The 25330-nt window shown below is 41.4% G+C and overlaps 1 protein-coding gene across 2 annotated transcripts; it reads right to left on the bottom strand.

Moving 5' to 3' along the window:
* Positions 1–3284: 3284 nt before the first annotated feature.
* On the bottom strand, positions 3285–25000 carry pck2 (phosphoenolpyruvate carboxykinase 2 (mitochondrial)). Of its 2 annotated transcripts, none has more exons than XM_024392725.2 (10): positions 24877–25000; positions 11971–12183; positions 11417–11601; positions 10733–10939; positions 8796–8983; positions 6536–6698; positions 6025–6240; positions 5121–5258; positions 4727–4822; positions 3285–4484 (listed from the first exon to the last, which is right to left on the bottom strand). In XM_024392725.2, the coding sequence occupies exons 2-10, from the start codon at positions 12000–12002 to the stop codon at positions 4006–4008; spliced, it is 1704 nt and encodes a 567-aa protein (XP_024248493.1). In that variant the 5' UTR covers positions 12003–12183; positions 24877–25000; the 3' UTR covers positions 3285–4005. The 2 variants fall into 2 exon arrangements, with proteins under 2 accessions (XP_024248493.1, XP_024248492.1); XM_024392724.2 differs by lacking the exon at positions 24877–25000 and adding an exon at positions 24025–24603.
* Positions 25001–25330: the final 330 nt, after the last annotated feature.

Raw genomic sequence — 25330 nt, 5'->3', positions numbered from 1 at the left:
TCCTTATGTCTGAAACACATGCTTCTAGCAATGGCAATTTTGGGGCTTCACCATGTTTCATTGAAATGTACAGCTGTGTGTCATCCGCATAGCAGTGAAAGTTAACATTATGTTTTCGAATGACATCCCCAAGAGGTAAAATATATAGTGAAAACAATAGTGGTGCTAAAATGGAACCTTGAGGAACACCGAAATTTACAGTTGATTTGTCAGAGGACAAACCATTCACAGAGACAAACTGATATCTTTCCGACAGATAAGATCTAAACCAGGCCAGAACTTGTCCGTGTAGACCAATTTGGGTTTCCAATCTCTCCAAAAGAATGTGGTGATCGATGGTATCAAAAGCAGCACTAAGGTCTAGGAGCACGAGGACAGATGCAGAGCCTCGGTCCGATGCCATTAAAATGTAATTTACCACCTTCACAAGTGCAGTCTCAGTGCTATGATGGGGTCTAAAACCAGACTGAAGCATTTCGTATACATTGTTTGTCTTCAGGAAGGCTGCGCAACAGCCTTTTCAAACATTTTTAAGAGGAATGGAAGATTCGATATAGGCCGATAGTTTTTTATATTTTCTGGGTCAAGGTTTGGCTTTTTCAAGAGAGGCTTTATTACTGCCACTTTTAGTGAGTTTGGTACACATCCGGTGGATAGAGAGCTGTTTATTATGTTCAACATAGGAGGGCCAAGCACAGGAAGCAGCTCTTTCAGTAGTTTAGTTGGAATAGGGTCCAGTATGCAGCTTGAAGGTTTAGAGGCCATGATTATTTTCATCATTGTGTCAAGAGATATAGTACTAAAACACTTGAGCGTCTCTGTTGATCCTAGGTCCTGGCAGAGTTGTGCAGACTCAGGACAACTGAGCTTTGAAGGAATACGCAGATTTAAAGAGGAGTCCGTAATTTGCTTTCTAATAATCATAATCTTTTCCTCAAAGAAGTTCATGAATTTATCACTGCTAAAGTGAAAGCCATCCTCTCTTGGGGAATGCTGCTTTTTAGTTAGCTTTGCGACAGTATCAAAAAGGAATTTCGGATTGTTCTTATTTTCCTCAATTAAGTTAGAAAAATAGGATGATCAAGCAGCAGTAAGGGCTCTTCGGTACTGCACGGTACTGTCTTTCCAAGCTAGTCGGAAGTCTCCAGCCTCAGCCCAATCTCCACCTCCAGCCTCAGCTCCAGCCCAACCTCCTGCCTCAGCCTTAGCTCCAGCCTCAGCTCCAGCTCCAGTCTGACCTCCAGCTCCAGCCTTAGCTCCAGCCTCAGCTCCAGCTCCAGCCTCAGCCCAACCTCCAGTTAAAGGCCCAGATCCAGCACCAACCACAGACCCAGTTCCAGCTCCAGGCCCAGCTCCACTCCCATCTCAAACTTCAGCTCTAGGCCCTGCACCACCCCCAGCTGCAAACAGATATTCTAAAATAAACATGTTGCTCCATCTTTTCATAATCAGCAGACACATTGACCCAGAAAAAAACAATAACAAGTGTATATAGTAAAGCCCACCGTTGCCCCTTCGTGAGAGCAGTGGCCACAATGAGCATCTGTTCAAAGGGAATGTCCTGTCTAAAGTAATGGGTCAAGTCACTGACTGTACATGTCAATGTTATTCATCTCAATGACCAAAACATTATAATTCTGCATTGAAACAATGAGATAGACTTCTCCAAACTTCGGCTCAGAGATCCCAGCTGCAGCCTTGGACCGGGAACAGGGGCAGGAGAGTGACTATGCTGAAGTCAGTGTGACCGGGAGGGGCCCAGGAACCTCCAGTTAACGACCTAGATAGGGTTTACGCACAAGTACATAAGAAAAGTGCATTTGAAGTAGTTTTGGGATGTACAGTATGTATTGAGTATTTGTTTTCTATTGGCAGATTTTTTTATTTCTAACTTTGTGCAACTCAATTATTTGGATATTTGTTGAATTTTCTGGTGTGAAAAGTGCTTAACTGATTAAAAGTGTGGGTTCCACAAGCTATAGCAGATTCACCTGCAACTGAAGGCAGTTTAAAGCCATATAAAGTCAACTATGACTGCATTGCTTGCTCTCTGGGGTTTTAGGCTCGGTTTCTGTATAAGCATTTTGTGACAACTGCTGTTGTAAAAAGGGCTCTATAAATACATTTAAATGGTTGATTGCTTGAGAGACACAAACTTAGCTGGAGACAGTGGTTTGAAACAAGACAGGAAGTTGGTGAAGTAAGTGTAAATAGCCTGACTGATGATCAAATCTATTGGTCACTGTTTCCCTTTTCTTTAATACAGTTATCTTTATAATATTATATACAGTCCATGTATCTTTTTAGGAGTTATAATGTCCATTTTTATGTTGAGTGTTGATCCTCTATCTACTTTTGTTGACTTTTTTATTAGACCACTCGCAGAACAGCTCCCCTCCTTTGTAAAGGACACCAGCAGTATGATCTCTATCATTGAATCTCTTGATCCTCTCCCTGAGAATACCTTGTTAGTTACTTTTGATGTTGAGTCATTATACACTAATATTCCACATGAGGGCGGTATTGAAGCTATGGAACATTTTCTTCTGCAACGTCACCCTAATGAACTACCTTCCAGTGCATGCATTGTAACATTGGCTGAAATAGTACTCACGCATAACTATTGCATGTTTCTAAATGATTTCTTTATTCAGACGAAAGGTACTGCTATGGGATCCCCCATGGCTCCTAACTATGCAATTTGTATGTGGGTTACATGGAGAAATGGAGAAGTCTATTTTCAACCCTCTCAAATGTTTTCTTGCCTCACATCATTATTTGGAAACGGTATATTGATGATATTTTTATTCTATGGAGGGGTGATGCAAAACAGCTCCAGGCGTTCCATGCTTTTCTTAACTCCTGTTCTGAGCATCTGAGATTTACTATGCAATCTGATACACGTCAAATCAGTTTTCTTGATCTTCTGAGAAGATAATGTTCTATACACTGATCTTTACAGGAAGCCTACTGATCGTAAGTTTGTTGAGGGCTGATAGTTGTCACCCACTTCCCTTGAAAAATAGTTTGCTGAGAGAATGCTGTTCTTTGTATGACATTTTAATATTTGATTAACCAATGATATTAGGCCACTCTTGGCCATGATTACAGACACCTGTGTCTTTTGACACTATATAAACGAGTCATCCCGCAGTGTTTGTGATTATACCCTGATGAAAACAGCTTGGCTGTCGAAACGTTGGTAATTACATTTTTGCATCTGAGCTCCTAGAGTGTGCGGCTCTCTTTTATTTTCGAGTGTTGATCAAAAGACACAATTGAGGCAGATTTTGAGGTTGTTTATTAATTGCATTGTAATAAAACATTTAAATGAAATGTCCATTGAATGTATTATTGGTCCAACATTGAACATAACGTAAACATATCATTATCATGCATTTTAATTGAAGACAATACAAGTTGCCAAAAACTGCGAATGAATCTTTCACTCAATAAAATTTAGTTAAGATGTTTTGGTGTTCCCTGAGCCAATCAGATGTATTTCCTTCACATGTTCCAAGCCAATGGCCATTTAGTAATCTCAGTGACTAGTGAGAGGCCAGCAGTGCATTTCAAAAGATGTCGTTAATATTCTGCAACATGTTAAAATGTATATGGATGTTCAACCTTGTTATGATAAGAGATTATTATTTGGGATAATAGCTTGTAAACAAACATCCAATGCCTTTGTACTTCATTGCAAGATGTCAGTAAGGCATTACTACACATTGATTCTACTCAAATATCCATTGACAGTGAGTGGCGGCTGAACTGCATTCGTTAGTGATGCAGTCGCATCATATCATTGTATTCTCTTACAATTTTGAACCTTTGCTTTACATCTTCCCACATATACTCAATGCAGTTCCCCCCAAACGGCAATGTGTTTGTCAGCCACTTTTTCTTACCACCACCACCCTACCCATCCCCACCATATTGCAACATCAGTGTTGTGTAATGTCCAATAGTCTAAACTTTCTCCCTTCAACTCTGACTCATCTGGGTCTATGCCTCTCCATTCCTGACCCTGACCTCCAGAGCCTTCAGCTCTCCCTCCACCTGTTGGGGGAGGTCGGCTCCCACCTGCTGGGTAAAGTACGCCCGCAGCTCCTGGGTCTCCTTCTCCCAGAAGGCCTTGGGCAGGTCGAAGAGGGCCCCCATGTCCACTTTGCTGCCCAGGCCCTGCAGGTTGATGGCTCCCTCCTGTGGCACCCAGCCCACCAAGCTCTTCTTTGCTGCCTCGTCCTCCCTCTCGCGGCCGCAACGCTTGAAGATCCACTCCAGCACGCGTGCATTGTCCCCGAAGCCTGGCCAGAGGAAGGAGCCCGACGTGGGGTCCTTACGGAACCAGTTGACATGGAAGATCTTGGGCAGGTGGGTGGGGGCCTTGCGGGTCTCCATGCTGAGCCAGTGGGCCAGGTAGTCACCGAAGTTGTAGCCAAAGAAGGGGCGCATGGCGAAGGGGTCATGCATGATAACCTTGCCTGGGGATGAAAAAAATAATTTTCATCAAAAGGTCATTGCTTTATACATTGACACTGCTGGAGAGGAATCAGGGAATACAGTATACCACCCAATCAGGGGATATTAGCCCTAGATATGTTTTTCCTGTTCTATTCTATAATTTTCCATTGTACTCTATAGACAGCTCATATCCACTTAAATGAGGTACTAACACATGTCATTCTATGACAAGCTCTTTAATGAGGTTTATGAGGTACTGTACCTTTGTACTCAGCGGCTGCTGTGGCCTCAGACCTCATAGAGGCTCCCACAAACACACCGTGACGCCAGCTAAACGACTCATACACCAGTGGGACACCTGGGAAACAGAGAGGTCAGGGGTCAGGACAAGGCCAACAGTGTGACAGAGTGTCCCACAGCTACACACTGGGAGCAAGAATTTTAGAACATACAATTTCAAAACAGTTATAATACAGAATAACCTATTTTCCAGTTACATTAACCAAACGGTATCATTTGTAACACTGGATATACCACCAGAGGCTTGCTTTATAGGAGTGTCTGCTACATGAATACAATGACAATATAATATTATTCTTGTTGTATACGAGTTCCTAAACCACAGTTTAGTCATTGGATCATTAAAGGCCACTCACCCTCTGGCCTTCTGCCCCCGAAGATGATGGCATCGATGGGCACTCCCTCGTCACTCTCCCACTGGGGGTCGATAATGGGACACTGGGCCGCCGGGGTACAGAACCTGGAGTTGGGGTGGGCACACGGGGCAGAGTCTCCTGTGGAAGAAGAGAAAGACGGTGAATACTATTAACAGAATAAAACATTATGACTGTATATAAATTAGTAGTACTGGTACATGAACATTTCTACAACATTGGATTTGATGATAAGCATATAAATAACTTAGAAACATGATTACATTGTTCTTAACGCTACTAGATTCATTGATAAACATGATGTAGTGATTTACAAAGAGTTTACTAATGGTTAACTCTAAGTAGTTTATGAGTAGACATTCTAATGAAGTGTTACTCTGTACTTTCTCTACCCAATGACAACACAAGGACAGTGTCACACCATGTCTCCAGGAGGCACTGTTAACACTACAGTGAGTCAACTCTACCTGTCCACTGTTAACACTACAGTGTGTCAACTCTACCTGTCCACTGTCAACACTACAGTGAGTCAACTCTACCTGTCCACTGTTAACACTACAGTGAGTCAACTCTACCTGTCTACTGTTAACACTACAGTGTGTCAACTCTACCTCTTCACTGTTAACACTACAGTGAGTCAACTCTACCTGTCCACTGTTATTTTTAATTTTTATTTGACCTTTGTTTAACTAGGCAAGTCAGTTATGAATAAATTCTTATTTTCAATGACGGTCTAGGAACAGTGGGCTAACTGCCTTTTTCAGGGGCAGAACAACAGATTTTCATCTTGTCAGCTCGGGGATTCGATCTTGCAACCTTTTGGTTACTAGTCCAACGCTCCAACCACTAGGCTACCTGATGCCCCACTACAGTGAGTCAACTCTACCTGCTTTCCAGGATTTTCCATGCCAGTCGGTCAGGGAGACCCCTGCAGCAGGGGGGTCCAGTCCCTCCCACCATACCCCTCCGTCGCTGGTCTCGCCCACGTTGGTGAACACTGTGTTTTTGGCGATGGTCGCCATGGCGTGAGGGTTGGTCTTCAGGGACGTGCCAGGAGCCACGCCGAAAAAGCCGTTCTCTGGGTTGATGGCCCTGAGTTTACCTGAGGAGAAAGTGACAAGGTGAGTCACAGAGATGCATTAAAGGATTTGCTCCTTGAAGAAGTGATGTAGTCAACTTAATCATTTCCTCTCTAAGAAAAGGAGGGGAAAGGACTTGACAAGTGGGAGTTGCTGGTTTTAGTTGCAATGGGTTGTACAATCTGTCTGGCCATGAAATGAATAATATGAGTGTGAATGCTCTTGTATGTTACTGTTTGAGCCTTTACTAGTCTGTCATTGTCTCTACAGAAGCTCTGAGTCTCAGAGTGTGTGTTGAGTGTGCATCCCTCCCCTCACCCTGGCTGTCAAACTTCATCCAGGCGATGTCGTCTCCCACACACTCCACAGTCCAGCCAGGCAGCGCAGGCTTCATCATGGCCAGGTTGGTTTTCCCACAAGCACTTGGAAACGCCGCCGCCACGTAACGCTTCACTCCCCGAGGATTGGTGATGCCCAGGATCTAGTCGGGGAGGAGTGACAGGAAAGAGAGAAAGAGAGAGAGAGAGAGATTTTCTGAGAGGGTAGGTGTGGCATTGACTCGGCAGTTTCTCCGGTAATGTAGGAACATCATAAGGGACTAACTAACTAGTCACTGCTACTGCATGAGGCACTGACTGTGTCACATACAGTATGCTCTAGAGGTCAACCGATTAATCGGAATGGCCGATTAATTAGGGGCGATTTCAAGTTTTCATAACTATCGGAAATTGGTATTTTTGGACACCGATTTGGCCGTTTCTTTTTTTTACACCTTTATTTAATCTTTATTTAACTAGGCAGGTCAGTTAAGAACACAGTGTTATTTTCAATGACGGCCTAGGAACGGTGGGTTAACTGCCTCGTTCAGGGGCAGAACGACAGATTTTCACCTTGTCAGCTCGGGGGATTCAATCTTGCAACCTTACAGTTAACTAGTCCAAAGCTCTAACCACCTGCCTCTCATTGCACTCCACGAGGAGCCTGCCTGTTACGCGAATGCAGTAAGCCAAGGTAAGTTGCTAGCTAGCATTAAACTTATCTTATAAAAAACAATCAATCAATCAATCATAAGCACTAGTTAACTACACATGGTTGATGATATTACTAGTTTATCTAGTGTGTCCTGCGTTGCATATAATCGATGCGATGCGTATCGTTGCTCCAATGTGTACCTAACCATGAACATCAATGCCTTTCTTAAAATCAATACACAGAAGTATATATTTTTAAACCTGCATATTTAGCTAAAATAAATCCAGGTTAGCAGGCAATATTAACCAGGTGAAATTGTGTCACTTCTCTTGCGTTCATTGCACGCAGAGTTAGTGTATATGCAACAGTTTGGGCCGCCTAATTTGCCAGAATTTTACGTAATTATGACATAACATTCAAGGTTGTGCAATGTAACAGGAATATTTAGACTAATGGATGCCACCCCTTAGATAAAATACGGAACGGTTTCAGTATTTCACTGAAAGAATAAACGTCTTGTTTTCGAGATGATAGTTCCCGGATTCGACCATATTAATTACCTAAGGCTCGTATTGCTGTGTGTTATTATGTTATAACTAAGTCTATGATTTGATAGAGCAGTCTGATTGAGCGGTGTTAGGCAGCAGCAGGCTCGTAAGCATTCATTCAAACAGCACTTTCGTGCGTTTTGCCAGCAGCACTTTGTTGTGCGTCAAGCATTGCGCTGTTTATGACTTCAAGCCTATCAACTCCCGAGATTAGGCTTGTGTAACCGATGTGAAATGGCTAGCTAGTTAGCGGGGTGCGCACTAATAGCGTTTCAAATGTCACTCGCTCTGAGACTTGGAGTGGTTCGAGCCCAGGGAGGAGCGAGGAGAGGGACAGAAGCTATATTGTTACACTGGCAATACTAAGGTGCCGATAAGAACATCCAATAGTCAAAGGTTAATGAAATACAAATGGTATAGAGAGAAATAGTCCTATAAATACTATATTAACTACAACCTAAAACTTCTTACCTGGGAATATTGAAGACTCATGTTAAAAGGAACCACCAGCTTTCATATGTTCTCATGTTCTGGGCAAGGAACTTGAACATTAGCTTTCTTACATGGCACATATTGCACTTTTACTTTCTTCTCCAACACTTTGTTTTTGCATTATTTAAACCAAATTGAACATCTTTCATTATTTATTTGAGGCTAAATTTATTTTATTGATGTATTATATTAAGTTAAAATAAGTGTTCATTCAGTATTGTTGTAATTGTCATTATTACAAATAAATAAACAAAAAAAGCGGCCGATCAATCGGTAGCAACTTTTTATGGTCCCCCCAATAATCGGTATCTGCGTTGAAAAATCATAATCGGTCGACCTCTAGTATGCTCAGATCTGAATCTGATAATCCATCTCCTGATATTGCAGGTCAGCACAGAATTCACTCTTTTACTCATTACTATGTTCCCTGTCTTCGAGCCCTGTCTGCTCTTCATGTCTAAGATACAGTATTCCTCTTGGAACCCCTTCAAAAAAGGGAAAGGTGGGTGCACCCCTATCAGGGTCCCCTACCCCTAGGTGCACCCCTATCAGGTCCCCGTTCTCACCAGCATGTGTTCGGCCAGCCAGCCCTCATCCTTGGCGATGCGCGAGGCGATCCGCAGAGCGAAGCACTTCTTGCCCAGCAGAGAGTTGCCTCCGTAGCCGCTGCCGAAAGACAGGATCTGCCTGGTGTCTGGCAGGTGGGAGATCAGCACCTTCTCTGGGCTACACGGCCACGAGTTGACCAGGGGAGCTGGGAGGAGCGGAGGAGGAGGTGGGGAGCATGGGAGGAAGATGGTGATGGAGGGGGGATTTGAAAGCAAGGGATGGAATAGATGGAGAAAGACAAAATGAGGTGAGGCAAATGGTGCTTGAACGGCATACTGCTGAACATGTATAATTATGTAGGATACAGTTAATGTCAGAAGTTTAAATACACCTTAGCCAAATACATTTAAACTCAGTTTTTCACAATTCCTGACATTTCATCCTAAAAATTCCCTGTCTTATGTCAGTTAGGATCACCACTTTATTTTAAGAATGTGAAATGTCAGAATAATAGAGAGAATGATTTACTTCAGCTTTTATTTCTTTCATCACATTCCCAGTAGGTCAGAAGTTTACATACACTCAATTAGTATTTGGTAGCATTGCCTTTAAATTGTTTAACATGGGTCAAACGTTTCGAGTAGCCTTCCACAAGCTTCCCACAATAAGTTGGGTGAATTTTGTTATGGCCACTCCAATACCTCGACTTTGATGTCCTTAAGCCATTTTGCCACAACTTTGGAAGTATGCTTTGGGTCATTGTCCATTTGAAAGACCCATTTGCGACCAAGCTTTAACTTCCTGACAGATGTCTTGAGATGTTGCTTCAATATATCCACATCATTTTCCTCCCTCATGAAGCCATCTATTTTGTGAAGTGCACCAGTCCCTCCTGCAGCAAAGAACCCCCACAACATGATGCTGCCACCCCCGTGCTTCTAGGTTGGGATGGTATTTTCGGCTTGCAAGCCTCCCCCTTTTCCTCCAAACATAATGATGGTCATTATGGCCAAACAGTTCTATTTTTGTTTCATCAGACCAGAGGACATTTCTCCAAAATGTACGATCTTTGTTCCCATGTGCAGTTGCAAACCGTAGTCTGGCTTTTTTATGGCAGTTTTGGAGCAGTGGCTTCTTCCTTGCTGAGTGGCCTTTCAGGTTATGTCGATATAGGACTCATTTTACTGTGGATACTTTTGTACATGTTTCCTCCAGCATCTTCACAAGGTCTTTTGCTGTAAGTTCTGGGATTGATTTGCACCAAAGTACGTTCATCTCTAGGAGACAGAACGCGTCTCCTTCCTGAGCGACATGACGGCTACGTGGTCCCATGGTGTTTATACTTGCGTACTATTATTTGTACAGATGAATGTGGTACCTTTAGGCGTTTGGAAATTGCTCCCAAGGATGAACCAGACTTGTGGAGGTCTGCAATTTATTTTCTGAGGTCTTGGTTGATTTCTTTTGATTTTCCCATGATGTCAAGCAAAGAGGCACTGAGTTAGAAGGAAGTCCTTGAAATACATCCACAGGTACACCTCCAATTGAGTCTAATGATGTCAATAAGCCTATCAGAAGCTTCTAAAGCCATGACATCATTTTCTGGAATTTTCCAAGCTGTTTACAGGCATAGTCAACTTAGTGTATGTCAACTTCTGACCCACTGGAATTGTGGTATTGTGAATTATATATGAAATCATCTGTCTATAAACAATTGTAGGAAAAATGACTTGTGTCATGCACAAAGTAGATGTCCTAACCGACTTGCCAAAACTCTAGTTTGTTAACAAGAAATTTCTGGAGTTGTTGAAAAATAAGTTTTAATGACTCCAACCTAAGTGTATGTAAACTTCCGACTTCAACTGTATGTGATATGCAACAATGTTGTTGTTTTCCAAGTTTATGATATAACTTACAAGATGGCGATAGAGAGAGAGTCTCTGGGCAGTGGTACCTTTCAGTGGGAGAGGTTGCCCAAGGGAGTGCTGGCAGCGCACAAACTCTGCTCCCTGTGACAGCTTGTCCATGACTGGGGTGCCCATGCGTGTCATTATGCCCATGCTGGCCACCACGTAGGGCGAGTCCGTCACCTGCACGCCAAACTTAGACAGCGGAGAGCCCACCGGGCCCATACTGAAAGGAATCACATACATGGTTCGACCTGAGGAAGAATGAGGAAATTAAGTAATCAAAATTTTAATTGAGTGTTAGACATTATTTCCCATTACAGACAAGTCTCAGTTGGCTAGTTGAAAGCCTTGGTGTCTCAATAAAATTAGAATGTTTCAGAGAATCATTTAACCCCACACTTTATTCCTAAACTCTACTATTTGATATTTAATGACTCTTGACCCTCTTACCGTCTAAATAGTCTAATTAGTCCAAATTGGAACATTATAACACAACGTTGATAGTCAACTATAACATTTGCCACTGGCGCTTTAGCTAGTTATTTTAGAAGTTAAGGCCGGTTTTCTGTGATGCAAAAATAGGCATTTAAAAAAGTGACAAACCCAATTTGAATGAAGACTGACAGTCCATTACAGACAACTGATACAGGCAGCTGAAACTATAGAGAGGTTGTGTTAAACCTCTTGTCTGAAAGCCCCAGAGTAGAACGGCGTGTACAGTACAGTACCTGCCATGCAGCCTGGGAAGCGGTCCTTCCTGGCCTTCTGGAAGTCACCCTCACTCATCCAGCTGCCCAGCTGGCTCTTAGCCCCCCCACCGGGGGTGGGGATGGTGTCCCTCTGGTTCTTGGTGACGATCACCGTCTTACTCTCCACGCGAGCCACATCCTTGGGGTCTGTGCGTGCCAGCCAGCTGCCCAGACAGAAAAGCCATAAACAGACTATTAATTATCTTATAATTCTTTATAGCAATGAGTATAACAGGCCTGGAGTCTTTTGTTGATCTCAAGGCCACAGTGGAAAAGGTGACCCAGGAGATTCTTTGATGTATGACTGAAATTGTTTCAGATTAATATTACAGAGTCAGACAGATAACTTTGTTTGACAGACTTAGTACTCTAAATAACGTACATTCAATTTAAGAATTCTTCACTAACCAGAATATTTTTTAATGTATTCTGCTCTACATTAACTTAGATCACTAGTGAACTTAACCAGCTTTGTGACATAAAGACCAAAATTCCTACTAAACCTGTGTAGCAGTGATCACAGCAGCACTCACCAGTTCTCATACTTCGGTAGCTTCTTCACCATGCCCTCCTTCTCCAGGCCAGCTAGGATGTGGGCCGACTCTTCTGCACTCCCCGTCACCACATGCACATTGGCAGGCTTGCACTCATCCACCGCCCCCTTCACAAAGTCAGCCACCGCTGGGGGCAGAGAGGGGATCGAGGCCAGGGAGCGGACCCCCACAGATGCCCCCACGCCACCCCGTCTGTACCAAGACACAGGGAGGTAGAAGTGGGTGTGTTACAGAGGTTTACAGGGGAGGAACTGTATTCAAACATACTGTACTATACAGACATGATATTAGGTTGCTGGCTGATAGCAGCTGTAAGAGGAGCAATACTATGATAATTTAGCAACTCGCAGTTATCAAATAAGATGTGCCCCAAATGGATATCAAATTTAAATCTGGTGTTAAAATAGGCAACACAATAGGAGCAACATTTAAATATTGGGTAGCAAGATGCACAATAGTAGCAAGATACACAATCAACCCCTTCAGTATGGTTTCAGGGATGCAATTCTATTGAGAGGAGATTACAGGAAAATGTGTCACTACATTCTTACTATTAGTGCTAGTATTAGAGCAATTCACAGGTAAATAATGCAATGGGGCAATGGGGTGTCACTGAGGAGTAGACTTGGGTCCTTCTCCAAACGGATTCTTGGGAATTTTGTTTTACCTAAACCACGGCAAGCACTGTGAATGTGTTACTTCTGAACATATTCTAGAATAACATTTCATTATCGGGTGTATGGTTAGAAACAAATAATACCCCTACATGTTCACTATTATTTAATAATCTGCATTGAGACAGACATCACAACCTGACACTTCGGCTCAGAGCTCTTTATAATGGTGGAGGCACGTAGGGGGGCTTTCTTTTGTTTGTTAACAGCCCAGTGTTCACAAGCAAGGGCAAAACACAATCAATTACAACATGTGTGAGAGCTCTGGCTAGCTGACTAGAAACACCAGGCGCGATGGTTGATGGTTTGACTAAAAAAAAATCTGAGGAGGATTCTATGTGTGCTCAGATGCACTCTTCAATTGAAACTTTGTTAAAAATAAATAAAAAACTCTTTATACTGACATGTCTAGGAACCTCTGGAGCTGGTTTGGCTATCTCTTTGTCTCTAGGAGCTGCCTCATAATTTGACTTGCATTCCAATTCATGGCTAGGTCTATTGACTAATTTGGCTAAGAATTTAAATCACACTATTCTACCTTGGTAGCTCGGTGAAAGACAGGTTCCGGTAAAAGGGCTGACAAAGTCTGTTCCAATTGGCTGCATTGTGGGTGTCATTAAACTTCCTGTGTAAACAACGGCCATTTCTAAAGGAAGGGTTAAAGGCTGCCCAGTGTCCTAGGTGCAAACTGAGAATATAGATTGTTGTTGATGGGAAAATGCCCAATGTCACAGGGAACAAGTATTGTTTAAACACTGTTTAACCATTTATGTGATGAGAAGTCATCTTAGATCTTCTCCAGTTTATGAAGTCTATTATAAGTGATTCATTTCTGCATGCAGTCGACCAGATGTGTGTATTGAGAAACTTCAGACTGGGAGGGAAGGAGAGAGAGACCTTTTGCCCACAAAGTACTGAGTAGGAAAAGAGAGAGCAAGCAAGAACACAAAGAATGAACCATAAGAGGAGAACGGTTAGGCTTTCCACCCTTTCCTCTGTGTAGATTGCTATTCTCAGGAACAGGTCACTGCAAGCAGACTTTACTGAAAATCTATAGAGCACATACTGTTGGAGCTTTTTACATTTTATTTCACCTCTATTTAACCAGGTAGGCTAGTTTAGAACAAGTTCTCATTTGCAACTGCAACCTGGCCAAGATAAAGCATAGCAATTCGACACATACAACAACACAGAGGTACACATGGAATAAACAAAACATACAGTCAATATTACAGTAGAACAAAAGAAAACAAAAAGTCTATATACAGTGAGTGCAAATGAGGTAAGATAAGGGAGTTAAGGCAATAAATAGGCCATGGTGGTGAAGTAATTACAATATAGCAATTAAACACTGGAATGGTAGATGTGCAGAAGATGAATGTGCAAGTAGAGATACTCGGGTGCAAAGGAGCAAGATAAATAAATAAATACAGTATGGGGATGAGGTAGGTAGATAGATGGGCTATGTACAGGTGCAGGGATCTGTGAGCTGCTCTGACAGCCGGTGCTTAAAGTTAGTGAGGGAGATATGAGTCTCAAGCTTCAGAGATTTTTGCAGTTCGTTCCAATCATTGGCCGCAGAGAACTGGAAGAAAAGACGACCAAAGGAGGAATTGGCTTTGGGGGTGACCAGTGAGATATACCTGCTGGAGCGCGTGCTACGAGTGGGTGCTGCTATAGTGACCAGTGAGCTGAGATAAGGCGGGGCTTCACCTAGCAGAGACTTGTAGATAACCTGTAGCCAGTGGGGTTGGCGACGAGTATGAAGCGAGGGCCAACCAAGGAGAGCGTGCAGGTTGCAATGGTGGGTAGTGTATGGGGCTTTGGTGACAGAACGTATGGCACAGTGATAGACTGCATCCAGTTTGTTGAGTAGAGTGTTGGAGGCTATTTTATAGATGACATCACTGAAGTCGAGGATCGGTAGGATGGTCAGTTTTACGGTATGTTTACGGTATGTTTGGCAGCATGAGTGAAGGATGCTTTGTTGCGATATAGGAAGCCAATTCTAGATTTAATTTTGGATTGGAGATGCTTAATGTGAGTCTGGAAGGAGATTTCACAATCTAACCAGACACCTAGGTATTTGTGGTTGTCCACGTATTCTAAGTCAGAGCCGTCCAGAGTAGTGATGCTGGACGGGCGAGCAGGTGCGGACAGGGATCGGTTGAATAGTATGCATTTAGTTTTACGTACGTTTAAGAGCAGTTGGAGGCCACGGAAGGAGAGTTGTATGGCATTGAATCTCGTCTGGAGGTTAGTTAACACAGTGTCCAAAGAGGGGCCAGAAGTATACAGAATGGTGTCGTCTGCGTAGAGGTGTACCAGGGAATCACCAGCAGCAAGAGCAACATCATTGATGTATACAGAGAAAATAGTCAGCCCGAGGATTGAACCCTGTGGCTCCCCCATAGAGACTGCCAGAGGACCGGACAACAAGCCCTCCGATTTGACACACTGAACTCTATCAGAGAAGTAGTTGGTAAACCAGGCGAGGCAATCATTTTAGAAACCAAAGCTGTCGAGTCTGCCTATAAGAATGTGGTGATTGACAGAGTCGAAAGCCTTGCTCGATGAATACGGCTGCACAGTAATGTCTCTTATCGATGGCGATTATGATGTCAAAGTTCAAAGTTGTCGTTTAGGACATTGAGCGTGGCTGAGGTGCACCCATGACCAGCTCTGAAACCAGATTGCATAGAGGAGAAGGTACGGTGGGATTCGAAATGTTCAGTAATCTGTTTGTTAACTTGGCTTTCGAAGACCTTAGAAAGACAGGGTAGGATAGATATAGGTCTGTAGGAGTTTGGGTCTAGAGTGTCACCCCCTATGAAGAGGGGGATGACCGCGGCAGCTTTCCAATCTTTGGGAATCTCAGACAATACGAAAGAGAGGTTGAACAGGCTAGTAATAGGTGAACCAAGGACTATATTTATTCCTAGTTCTAAATTTTGTGAATGGGGCAGGCTTATTTAAGATGGTGAGGAAGGCACCACCATTTAAAGAATAGCCAGGCATCATCTACTGACGGGATGATGTCAATGTCATTCCACGATACCCCGGCCAGGTCAATTAGAAAGGCCTGCTCGCAGAAGTGTTTTAGGGAGCGTTTGACAGTGATGAGGGGTGGTCGTTTGGTCGCAGACCCATTACGGATACAGGCAATGAGGCAGTGAACGCTGAGATGTTGATTGAAGACACCAGAGGTGTATTTGGAGGCCGAGTTAGTTAGGATGACATCTATGAGGGTGCCCGTTTTTACGGATTTGGAGTTGTACCTGGTAGGTTCATTGATCATTTGTGTGAGATTGAGGGCATCAAGCTTGGATCGTAGGATGGCAGGGGTGTTAAGCATGTCCCAGTTTAGGTCACCTAGTAGCACAAGCTCAGAAGATAGATGGGGGGCAATCAATTCACATATGGTATCGAGAGCACAGCTGGGGGCAGAGGGAGGTCTATAGCAAGTGGCAACAGTGAGAGACTTGTTTCTGGAAAGGTGAATATTTAGAAGTAGAAGCTCAAATTGTTTGGGTACAGACTTGGATAGTAATAGAAAACTCTGCAGGCTATCTTTGCAGTAGATTGCAACACCGCCCCCTTTGGCAGTTCTATCTTGGCGGAAAATGTTATAGTTAGCGATGGAGATTTCAGGGTTTTTGGTGGTTTTCCTAAGCCAGGATTCAGACACGGCTAAGACATCCGGGTGGCAGAGTGTGCTAAAGCAGTGAGTAAAACAAACTTAGGGAGTACTTAGGGAGTAGGCTTCTAATGTTTCTAATGTTCTAATGTTAATGTTCTTTTGTCCTGTCATGTTGAGCCCAATTGTTAGAATCACTTGAGCGTCTGTCTAGAACTTAACTCACGGTAAATAAGAATTAGGGAGCCAAGAGTGAGTGGAGGTTGGTTTCTATTTTTCTTTTAAACCAGGGATCATCAACTAGATTCAGCCAAGGGGCAATTTTTTTATTGAGCAGATGGTCGGGGGGGCTGGAACATAATTACAAATAATTTGTTGACTGCAAATTGACCACAAGAAGCCCAAACAGATATAATATTTGACTAAAATATCATAATTTCAAACCTTGCTTACATTTCTATACAATCTCGCTATAATGCTTGGGAATTCTTGAGAACAGATTTCCAAAATGTAAATAACTTGGAGCTGATTTCCTGGTGTTTTTACAGTGTTTTATGTATGTCCAACAATAAAAATAAAATAAATAAAATCATATATATTTTGCTCAGAAAACTTGGGGGCCAAATAAAACCACCAGTGGGCCAAATTCGGCCCACGTTTTGTCAGTTGGGGAACCCCGGTTTCCTCTTTTCTTACTTTTCAAAAGTTCCACTCTCCTCCGTTTCACCTTTGATGGCTTATTTCATCCTCCTGCCCTCTCTCTCTCTCGCCCCATCAGTCACTTTTGACAGATTGTCATGGTAGATGTATAAGTTAAAGGGAGGACTGTGCTCAACATATAACATGTGCTCATATGTATTGTATTTTTTATTCTATTTAACTAGGCAAGTCAGTTAAGAACAAATTCTTATTTTCAATGACTGCTTAGGAACAGTGGGTTACCTGCCTGTTCAGGGGCAGAACAACAGATTTGTACCTTGTCCACTCAGGGATTTGAACTTGCAACCTTCCGGTTACTAGTCCAACGCTCTATCGACTAGGCTACCCTGGCGCCCCATATAAGCACAACATGTTTCCATTTAAGGGTACAGCAAAAGTCCCAGCTTCCACTACAAGTACCATAGCAGCACTTCTGAACAAATCTGCTTGTGTCATTTTTCAATGTAGCTCACCATACCTATGTATGATATGTTACGAATTGCATTTTATAAAAAATATTTGTTGGCGGTATATATAAAACAATATAAAACACCTCTTTGGGTGAATTCACTTACAGTATACCCACGTTTTCAGTCACAATTTTCTTATACCACATAAAATGACTTGCATGATATTAATAAAAATGAAGCGTGGTTTGTTGAATGTTGTAAGATAGGCCTAATGCACTTTTATATTTGTATGAAACGGTTAATAGTTCATTTTTGATAGGCTAACGTTACTTGATGAAGACATGCTGTTATAGCAACTCTGTGCTTTTGTCTTGAAACTAAAATGTAATGAGTATAGCCTACAGACAAGAAAATAACTCCTTCAACTGTCTGCACACACAGGCTTGTGGATTGTTGCATTATTCAAGAGTGTAATATGGTTTGGTTGCATTATTCAATAGAGTATACGTTTTAGAGGAAAAGCATCTGTCATTGTTCAATAGTTTATGGATCCTGGCTTGTGACCAATGTTCCCTCTAAGATGCGCACAGCTCCCCAGGGGACTGCCTTGCGAAAGAAATATCAGCCAGCTCAGAGAAGCACAAGATTGAACTTCACTCAACTTTCTAGAGTTTTCCCCGTTAGTTAACACTATCAACGTTTCCCTTTACCGTGGGAATTGTGATCGAATCAACGCAATATTAGCCACTTTCAACATACCGAAACAAAATAAAGTATGCAAAACTTAAGATGCAAAACTGACTATGCAAGAGGTTTTGTTGTAAGCAAAACGCATTGGAGTAGGATTCTATTGCATTGACAGGCACACTCAGTCCCTACTCTACACAGACCAGTGTGTCATAGCCAATCAGAGCTGCAGATATGCAAACAGACCATTGCCATATATGAATGTGTACCATTCACCAGTGGTGTAAAATACTTAAGTACAAATACTTTAAAGTACTACTTAAGTAGTTTTTTGGGGTATCTGTACATTACTTTACTATTTATATTTTTGCCAACTTTTACTCCACAACATTCCTAAAGAAAATAATATACTTTACACTCCATACATTTTTCCTGACACCCAAAAGTACTTGTTACATTTTGAATGCTTAGCAGAACAGGAAAATTGTCCAATTCACACACTTATCAAGAGAACATCCCTGGTCACCCCTATTGCCATTGATCTGGCAGACTCACTAAACATAAATGCTTTGTTTGTAAATGATGTCTAAGTGTTGGAGAGTGCCCCTGGCTATCTGTACATTTTAAAACAAGAAAACTGTGCTGTCTGGTTTGCTTAATATAAGGAATGTGAAAGTAGTTGTACTTTTACGTTTGATACTTAAGTATATTTTAGCAAGTACATTTACTTTCGATACTTAAGTATATTTAAAACCAAATACTTTTAGACTTTTGCTCAAGTAGTATTTTACTGGGTGACTTTCACTTAAGTCATTTTCTATTAAGGTATCTTAACTTTAACTCAAGTATGATAATTGGATACTTTTTACACCACTGCCATTCACTTTGAACTGGACTGTGTTTACAGCATGAGCGGTCGTGAGTAGATGAGCTTGTTTTAAGATCAGAAATGTACTTGTTTTTGAAAGAAAAGCACATTTTTTGTCCATTAAAATAACATCAAATTGGTCAGAAATCCAGTATAGACATTGATAATGTTGTAAATGACTATTCTAGCTGGAAATGGAGTATCTACATAGGCGTACAGAGGCCCATTATCAGTAACCATCACACCTGTGTTCCAATGACATGTTGTTTTAGCTAATCCAAGTTTATCATTTTAAAAGGCTAATTGATCATTAGAAAACCCTTTTCCAATTATGTTAGCACACCTGAAATCTGTTGTAATGATTAAAGAAGCAATAAAACTGGCCTTCTTAAACTCGTTGAGTATCTGGAGCATCAGCATTTGTGGGTTTGATTACAGGCTCAAAATGGCCAGAAACATAGACCTTTCCTCTGAAACTCGTCAGTCTATTTTTGTTCTGAGAAATGAAGGCTATTCCATGCGAGAAATTGCCAAGAAACTGAAGATCTCATACAACGGTGTGTACTACTCCCATTACTGAACAGCGCAAACTGGCTCTAACCAGAATATAAAAAGGAGTGGGAGGCCCTGGTGCACAACTGAGCAACATGACAAGTACATTAGAGTGTCTAGTTTGAGAAACAGACACCTCACAAGTCCTCAACTGGCAGCTACATTACATTTATTGCATGGAATAGCCTGTAGATATTCCATTAAAAATCAGCCGTTTCCAGCTACAATAGTAATTTACAACATTGACAATGTCTACACTAGATTTCTGATCAATTTGATGTTATTTTAATGGACCAAACATGTGCTTTTCTTTCAAAAACAAGGACATTTCTAAGTGACCCCAAACTTTTGAACGGTAGTGTACATGTAGCGACTTGTGCACATTTGTACATTTCCTTTGCTAGTTAGTGAGTTATTAGCCCAGTTATAGCTACTTTGTAGTCAGCAATGGCACAAAACATGTGCATTTCTTGACATCTTTCAAAAGCGAGTCAGGTAAAGAGCCTTTTTTGTCTTAAAGGGGCAGTGTTGTATTTTGAGACAGGCTAAAATAAGCTAAGAAGCCAATAGGCAGAGGGTAGCATAATTTGGCTGATTCTCTGTAATAACGGCATGAGAATACTTATGCATTTTATTTTGAAACAATATTTTCAGTCACATCCTTGTCTGAATGATAAGTGGTTAACAAATTTTAATGTCAAGCCCTGCATGTATTTTTCAAAATTCTCATGGAATGTAGGCCTACATTGAACACCAAGCATTGGCCACCTCTGTAGGCTGAATGATAGAACAACTATTTCCATGTTAAAATGTTATGTTATGGCATTTTCTCCATATTTGTTTTATGGTAGACCACTCTGGTAGGCCTACATTATAGAGGTCGACCGATTAATCGGAATGGCGGATTACTTAGGGCCGATTTCAAGTTTTCATAACAATCGGAAATCGGTATTTTTGGACGCCGATTTTGCAGATTTAATATATATATATTTTTTTCAACTTTATTTAACGAGGGAAGTCAGTTAAGAACACATTGTTATTTTCAATGACGACCTAGGAATGGTGGGTTAACTGCCTTGTTCAGGGGCAGAACGACAGATTTTTACCTTGTCAGCTCAGGGATTCAATCTTGCAACCTTACGGTTAACTAGTCCAACGCTCTAACCACCTGCCTCACGAGGAGCCTGCCTGTTACGCGAATGCAGTAAGAAGCCAAGGTAAGTTGCTAGCTAGCATTAAACTTATCTTATAAAAAAACCAATCAATCAATCATAATCACTAGTTATAACTACACATGGTTGATGATATTACTAGTTTATCTAGAGTGTCCTGCGTTGCATATAATCGATGCGGTGCGCATTCGCGAAAAAGGACTGTCGTTGCTCCAACGTGTACCTAACCATAAACACCAATGCCTTCCTTAAAATCAATACACAGAAGTATATATTTTTAAACCTGCATATTTAGCTAAAAGAAAGGTTAGCAGACAATATTAACCAGGTGAAAATGTGTCACTTCTCTTGCGTTCATTGCACGCAGTCAGGGTATATGCAACAATTTGGGCCGCGTGGCTCATTGCGAACTAATTTGCCAGAATTTTACGTAATTATGACATAACATTGAAGGTTGTGCAATGTAACAGGAATATTTAGACTTGGGGATACCATCCGTTAGATAAAATATGGAACGGTTCCGTATTTCACTGAAAGAATAAACATTTTGTTTTCTAAATGATAGGTCATTAATATGGTCGAATCCGGAAACTATGGCTCGTATGTCTGTGTGTTATTATGTTATAATTAAGTCTATGATTTGATAGAGCAGTCTGACTGAGCGATGGTAGGCACCAGCAGGCTCGTAAGCATTCATTCAAACAGCACTTTCGTGCGTTTGTCAGCAGCTCTTCGCAATGCTTGAAGCACAGCGCTGTTTATGACTTCAAGCCTATCAACTCCCGAGATTAGGCTGGTGTAACCGATGTGAAATGGCTAGCTAGTTAGCGGGGTGCACGCTAATAGCGTTTCAAACGTCACTCGCTCTGAGACTTGGAGTAGTTGTTCTCCTTGCTCTGCATGGGTAATGCTGCTTTGAGGGTGGCTGTTGTCGATGTGTTCCTGGTTCAAGCCCAGGTAGGGGCGAGGAGAGGGATGGAAGCTAAACTGTTACACTGGCAATACTAAAGTGCCAATAAGAACATTCAATAGTCAAAGGTCGTACAAATCGTATAGAGAGAAATAGTCCTATAATTCCTATAATAACTACAACCTAAAACTTCTTACCTGGGAATATTGAAGACTCATGTTAAAAGGAACCACCAGCTTTCATATGTTCTCATGTTCTGAGCAAGAAACTTAAACGTTAGCTTTCTTACATGGCACATATTGCACTTTTACTTTCTTCTCTAACACTTTGTTTTTGCATTATTTAAACCAAATTGAACATGTTTCATTATTTATTTGAGGCTAAATTGATTTTATTGATGTATTATATTAAGTTAAAATAAGTGTTCATTCAGTATTGTTGTAATTGTCATTATTACAAATACATTGCAAAAAAAATCGGCCGATTAATCGGTAGCGGCCTTTTACGGCCCTCCAATAATCGGTATCGGCGTTGAAAAAAATCATAATCGGTCAACCTCTACTATATTATGATCAAATAGCCACAGTAGCCTACTTGAACACTGTTAAAAAATTACTTAAAACGGGTACAGCCTCAGTGTTCACAGTAAATGTGCGCCGAAAGTTGCACAGAATTCTCACAACGTTCAAGTTTGCACTCAGCAGACCTTGCTTGTGACTACTGTGATATTTACGGTCAATTTGAGCTGTGGACCAAGAATGTTGCTTTGCCAGCGAAAACTAAAGGTAAGGCAAGGATGTAATGTGAATTGAAAAGTAGAATTATCTTTAGCCACCACGCTCCTCAGACTCTCCTTTAGATCTCGTAGTGGGAATAGGACCTAGTCAGGGAGAAATGCGAGGACAAAGATAGCCATGAATATGGATCATTTCTCAACCCCTGTGGCCCTCTCTTTGGGTTGCAGCTGGGCTTTGCTTAGTCTCATTTCCACAAGGACAATGCAACACACCTCCAAAAATGTAGACCAATCACTGTGCACCACACACAGTCACACCCACACTCCCCCCAAATTGAATGTAAATAGCTTGGTCAATAGTGCATTTTCAGGAACTGAGCAGAAATGCACATATCACATGCAACCTACATACAGAAAAAAATAAAATTCAGAACACATAGACATGCAGAAGTAAGGCATTGAAACTTCTATGTCAATTAGGCGGCTACACAAATCATGACAATCTCGAATTCACTATGATGCTGTTTCAACACACACATATACACACACACACACCAATAACAAATGCATAGTAGACACACAAACATAGAACCCTCTCAAGTTTGTAAGACTGACAGTGTCATGCAGTTCACTCTGAAAAGTAAGGTAAGATGCACTCAAGACTGCTCACATACTTGTTATTCTCCATGTGACGTCACCCAACAGCCTTGAGAAAGAGTGGTGAAGAGAAAGTGGAATGACAGAGATTCAAAGCAATAGGATCTTGAAATTCTGTCCGTCATTTTCTATCTCGGGGGCGAACAGCTTTTGAAATATAGTCGGTCAGGTTTGTGCACCTCCAAGTCGGTCAGACACAAACCAAGACACACAAAGGTGTGTGTGCTGTGCTATATGTCTGTGGCATTTTCTATTAAGATATTTCTTTGTAGTTCAGTGACATTGGGGTCATTCCATGTCATTTCAGCAAGCCATTACACCCACCATCTCAGATTGTTCTGAAATCATTTCTGCAGTTAGAAACAGATAAGATTAGCATTCCTGAACCATTATTTTGTTGAGATATATTTTGATTTATGAGAAATAATAAACTAATTGATGGCACTCAAATTGTACCTTTGAATGTATAGAACTCATTGGCTAGCTTGGACTTATTCTTTTCTCTGATCATTTTAAAACAAGACTGTCAATTTAACAGCAATTGACAATCAAGTTGGAGATGATGAATGGCTAGCTAATTGCAGTGCCTTGCATAGTCTTCAATATGACTTTCCATTCAACAATGAGGATATTTAATCCTAACTTTATGGACATGTCATTTCTAGTTTATGTGTCCTTAACATTTGGTTACAATGCATCTCTGATATTCCCTGAGTTTTCCATCATAAATGTATACCCTATCATCATAAGGATGTTTGCATAGGATTGCTGCCAACAGCCATATCATGAGCGAAATTGCGATAACTGGTAAAAGTATCTTATCCACTATAGTGATATTACTAATTCATGACAACTCATTTTATACCATCATCACCATTCCATGATTTGCCTAATGCAGTTAAAACATTTTAAATGCAGCAAGGCTGGGAACAGTTCAAATAGACAACGAATACACTATGTACAGCATACTGTACTATGGTTAGTCAATAAGGAAATAATATGTTTCAAATTGCAATATGCTAGATACTCACCTTCTGATAACTCCAAGCAAAAGACACGACATCTTGCAAAATATAAAATAAAATAGATATCTTCACAAAAAGAGGAGAGACGTGTGCGCTTTAGGACCAACCACAACTCATATCGGATCCCTATGAAGAAGAACTCTAATGTTGAGGTAACCTGGTGTAGGCTCATGAGAGAACCTTGTACTTTGCAACACGTGTAACTTATCGGAGAGGCATACGCCTTGAACCAGGTTCTGCGCTTCGTTCTCCAAACCGCAACTTCAATGCAAACAAATAGCCAACCGATTGCATATATACACCAAGCTAAATGTATATTTCTTTCGTCAAGTAATCCAGCAGTAGTCTTGGCTATTGATAACGCTATCCGTTCAGCAAAGACTATGGCTATTAGTCTATTAGGCTATTAAACAGGACTGTCTGAAAACAAATAAAAGGTCTGAGAGGAGGTGTCTCTCATGTTAGACTTGTTTGTTTTCTATAACACTGCAAAGAGAATAAACAAAGTAGAGCATTTCATACAACTATCATATCCTGTCCCTGCTCTTACTGAACATATCCACTGTTTACTGCCCATGCAACAAAAACGCCTCTACCGGCTGATGCAAGTTCTGACGTTTCTGTATCAGCCAAGACAGAACAGCCACCGTGGTGACTGGCACGTACGGCATATGGATGGAGAATCACATTTTTAGGAAGAAAGTTGTTGAACAGTCAGCTGAATAAATGCAAAGTCGTTGAAAAAGTAGTACAGCGGAAGGATGTCTCATAATGACAACAGGCTATTGAAATTCTCTTGACCCAGATGGTCTAGATCTAAAAGTGTTATTTATAATGGGCATAAAATAGTAAGCCTACCTGCGTTATTACACCCGCGACATATCCAGTGCTTAGGTTTAGCAGGATCCTGTCGGAAATGGATCATCCACCTCTCTGTTTTGGCCTGTTTCGTTCCGGAACCTATTTATCCGGTACCTCTCGTGGCATGACAAATTATTGTAGCTTTTTGCAATGTAAAATAAATTATAATAAACGCGATCAAAGTTCATTCGAGAAAGCCTAACATTTAGCCACTGAGGATAAATGATGTATTTTTTAAAAAATTGCCTAGCTGTAGAGAGTAGCCCAATAACGCCGTATGGCCTGCAGTCATAAACGCGCGGAAAATATCTCAGTGAACAAACAGCATGCATACAAAACTGGCCTATCGCAATATTTAAAATAGTCTACAATCGCGGGAAAACTCTGGTTGGGAAGCAAATGGCTCCTGCTGAAAAGAGAAGACTCTCAGTCTAATCTGTCAATTTTAGGC

This window comes from Oncorhynchus tshawytscha, linkage group LG29 (genome assembly GCF_018296145.1).
Source record: "Oncorhynchus tshawytscha isolate Ot180627B linkage group LG29, Otsh_v2.0, whole genome shotgun sequence".
Taxonomy (NCBI): Eukaryota; Metazoa; Chordata; class Actinopteri; order Salmoniformes; family Salmonidae; genus Oncorhynchus; species Oncorhynchus tshawytscha.
Note: the sequence above shows the minus strand (reverse complement) of the source record. Positions and strands in the feature narration are given on the sequence as shown.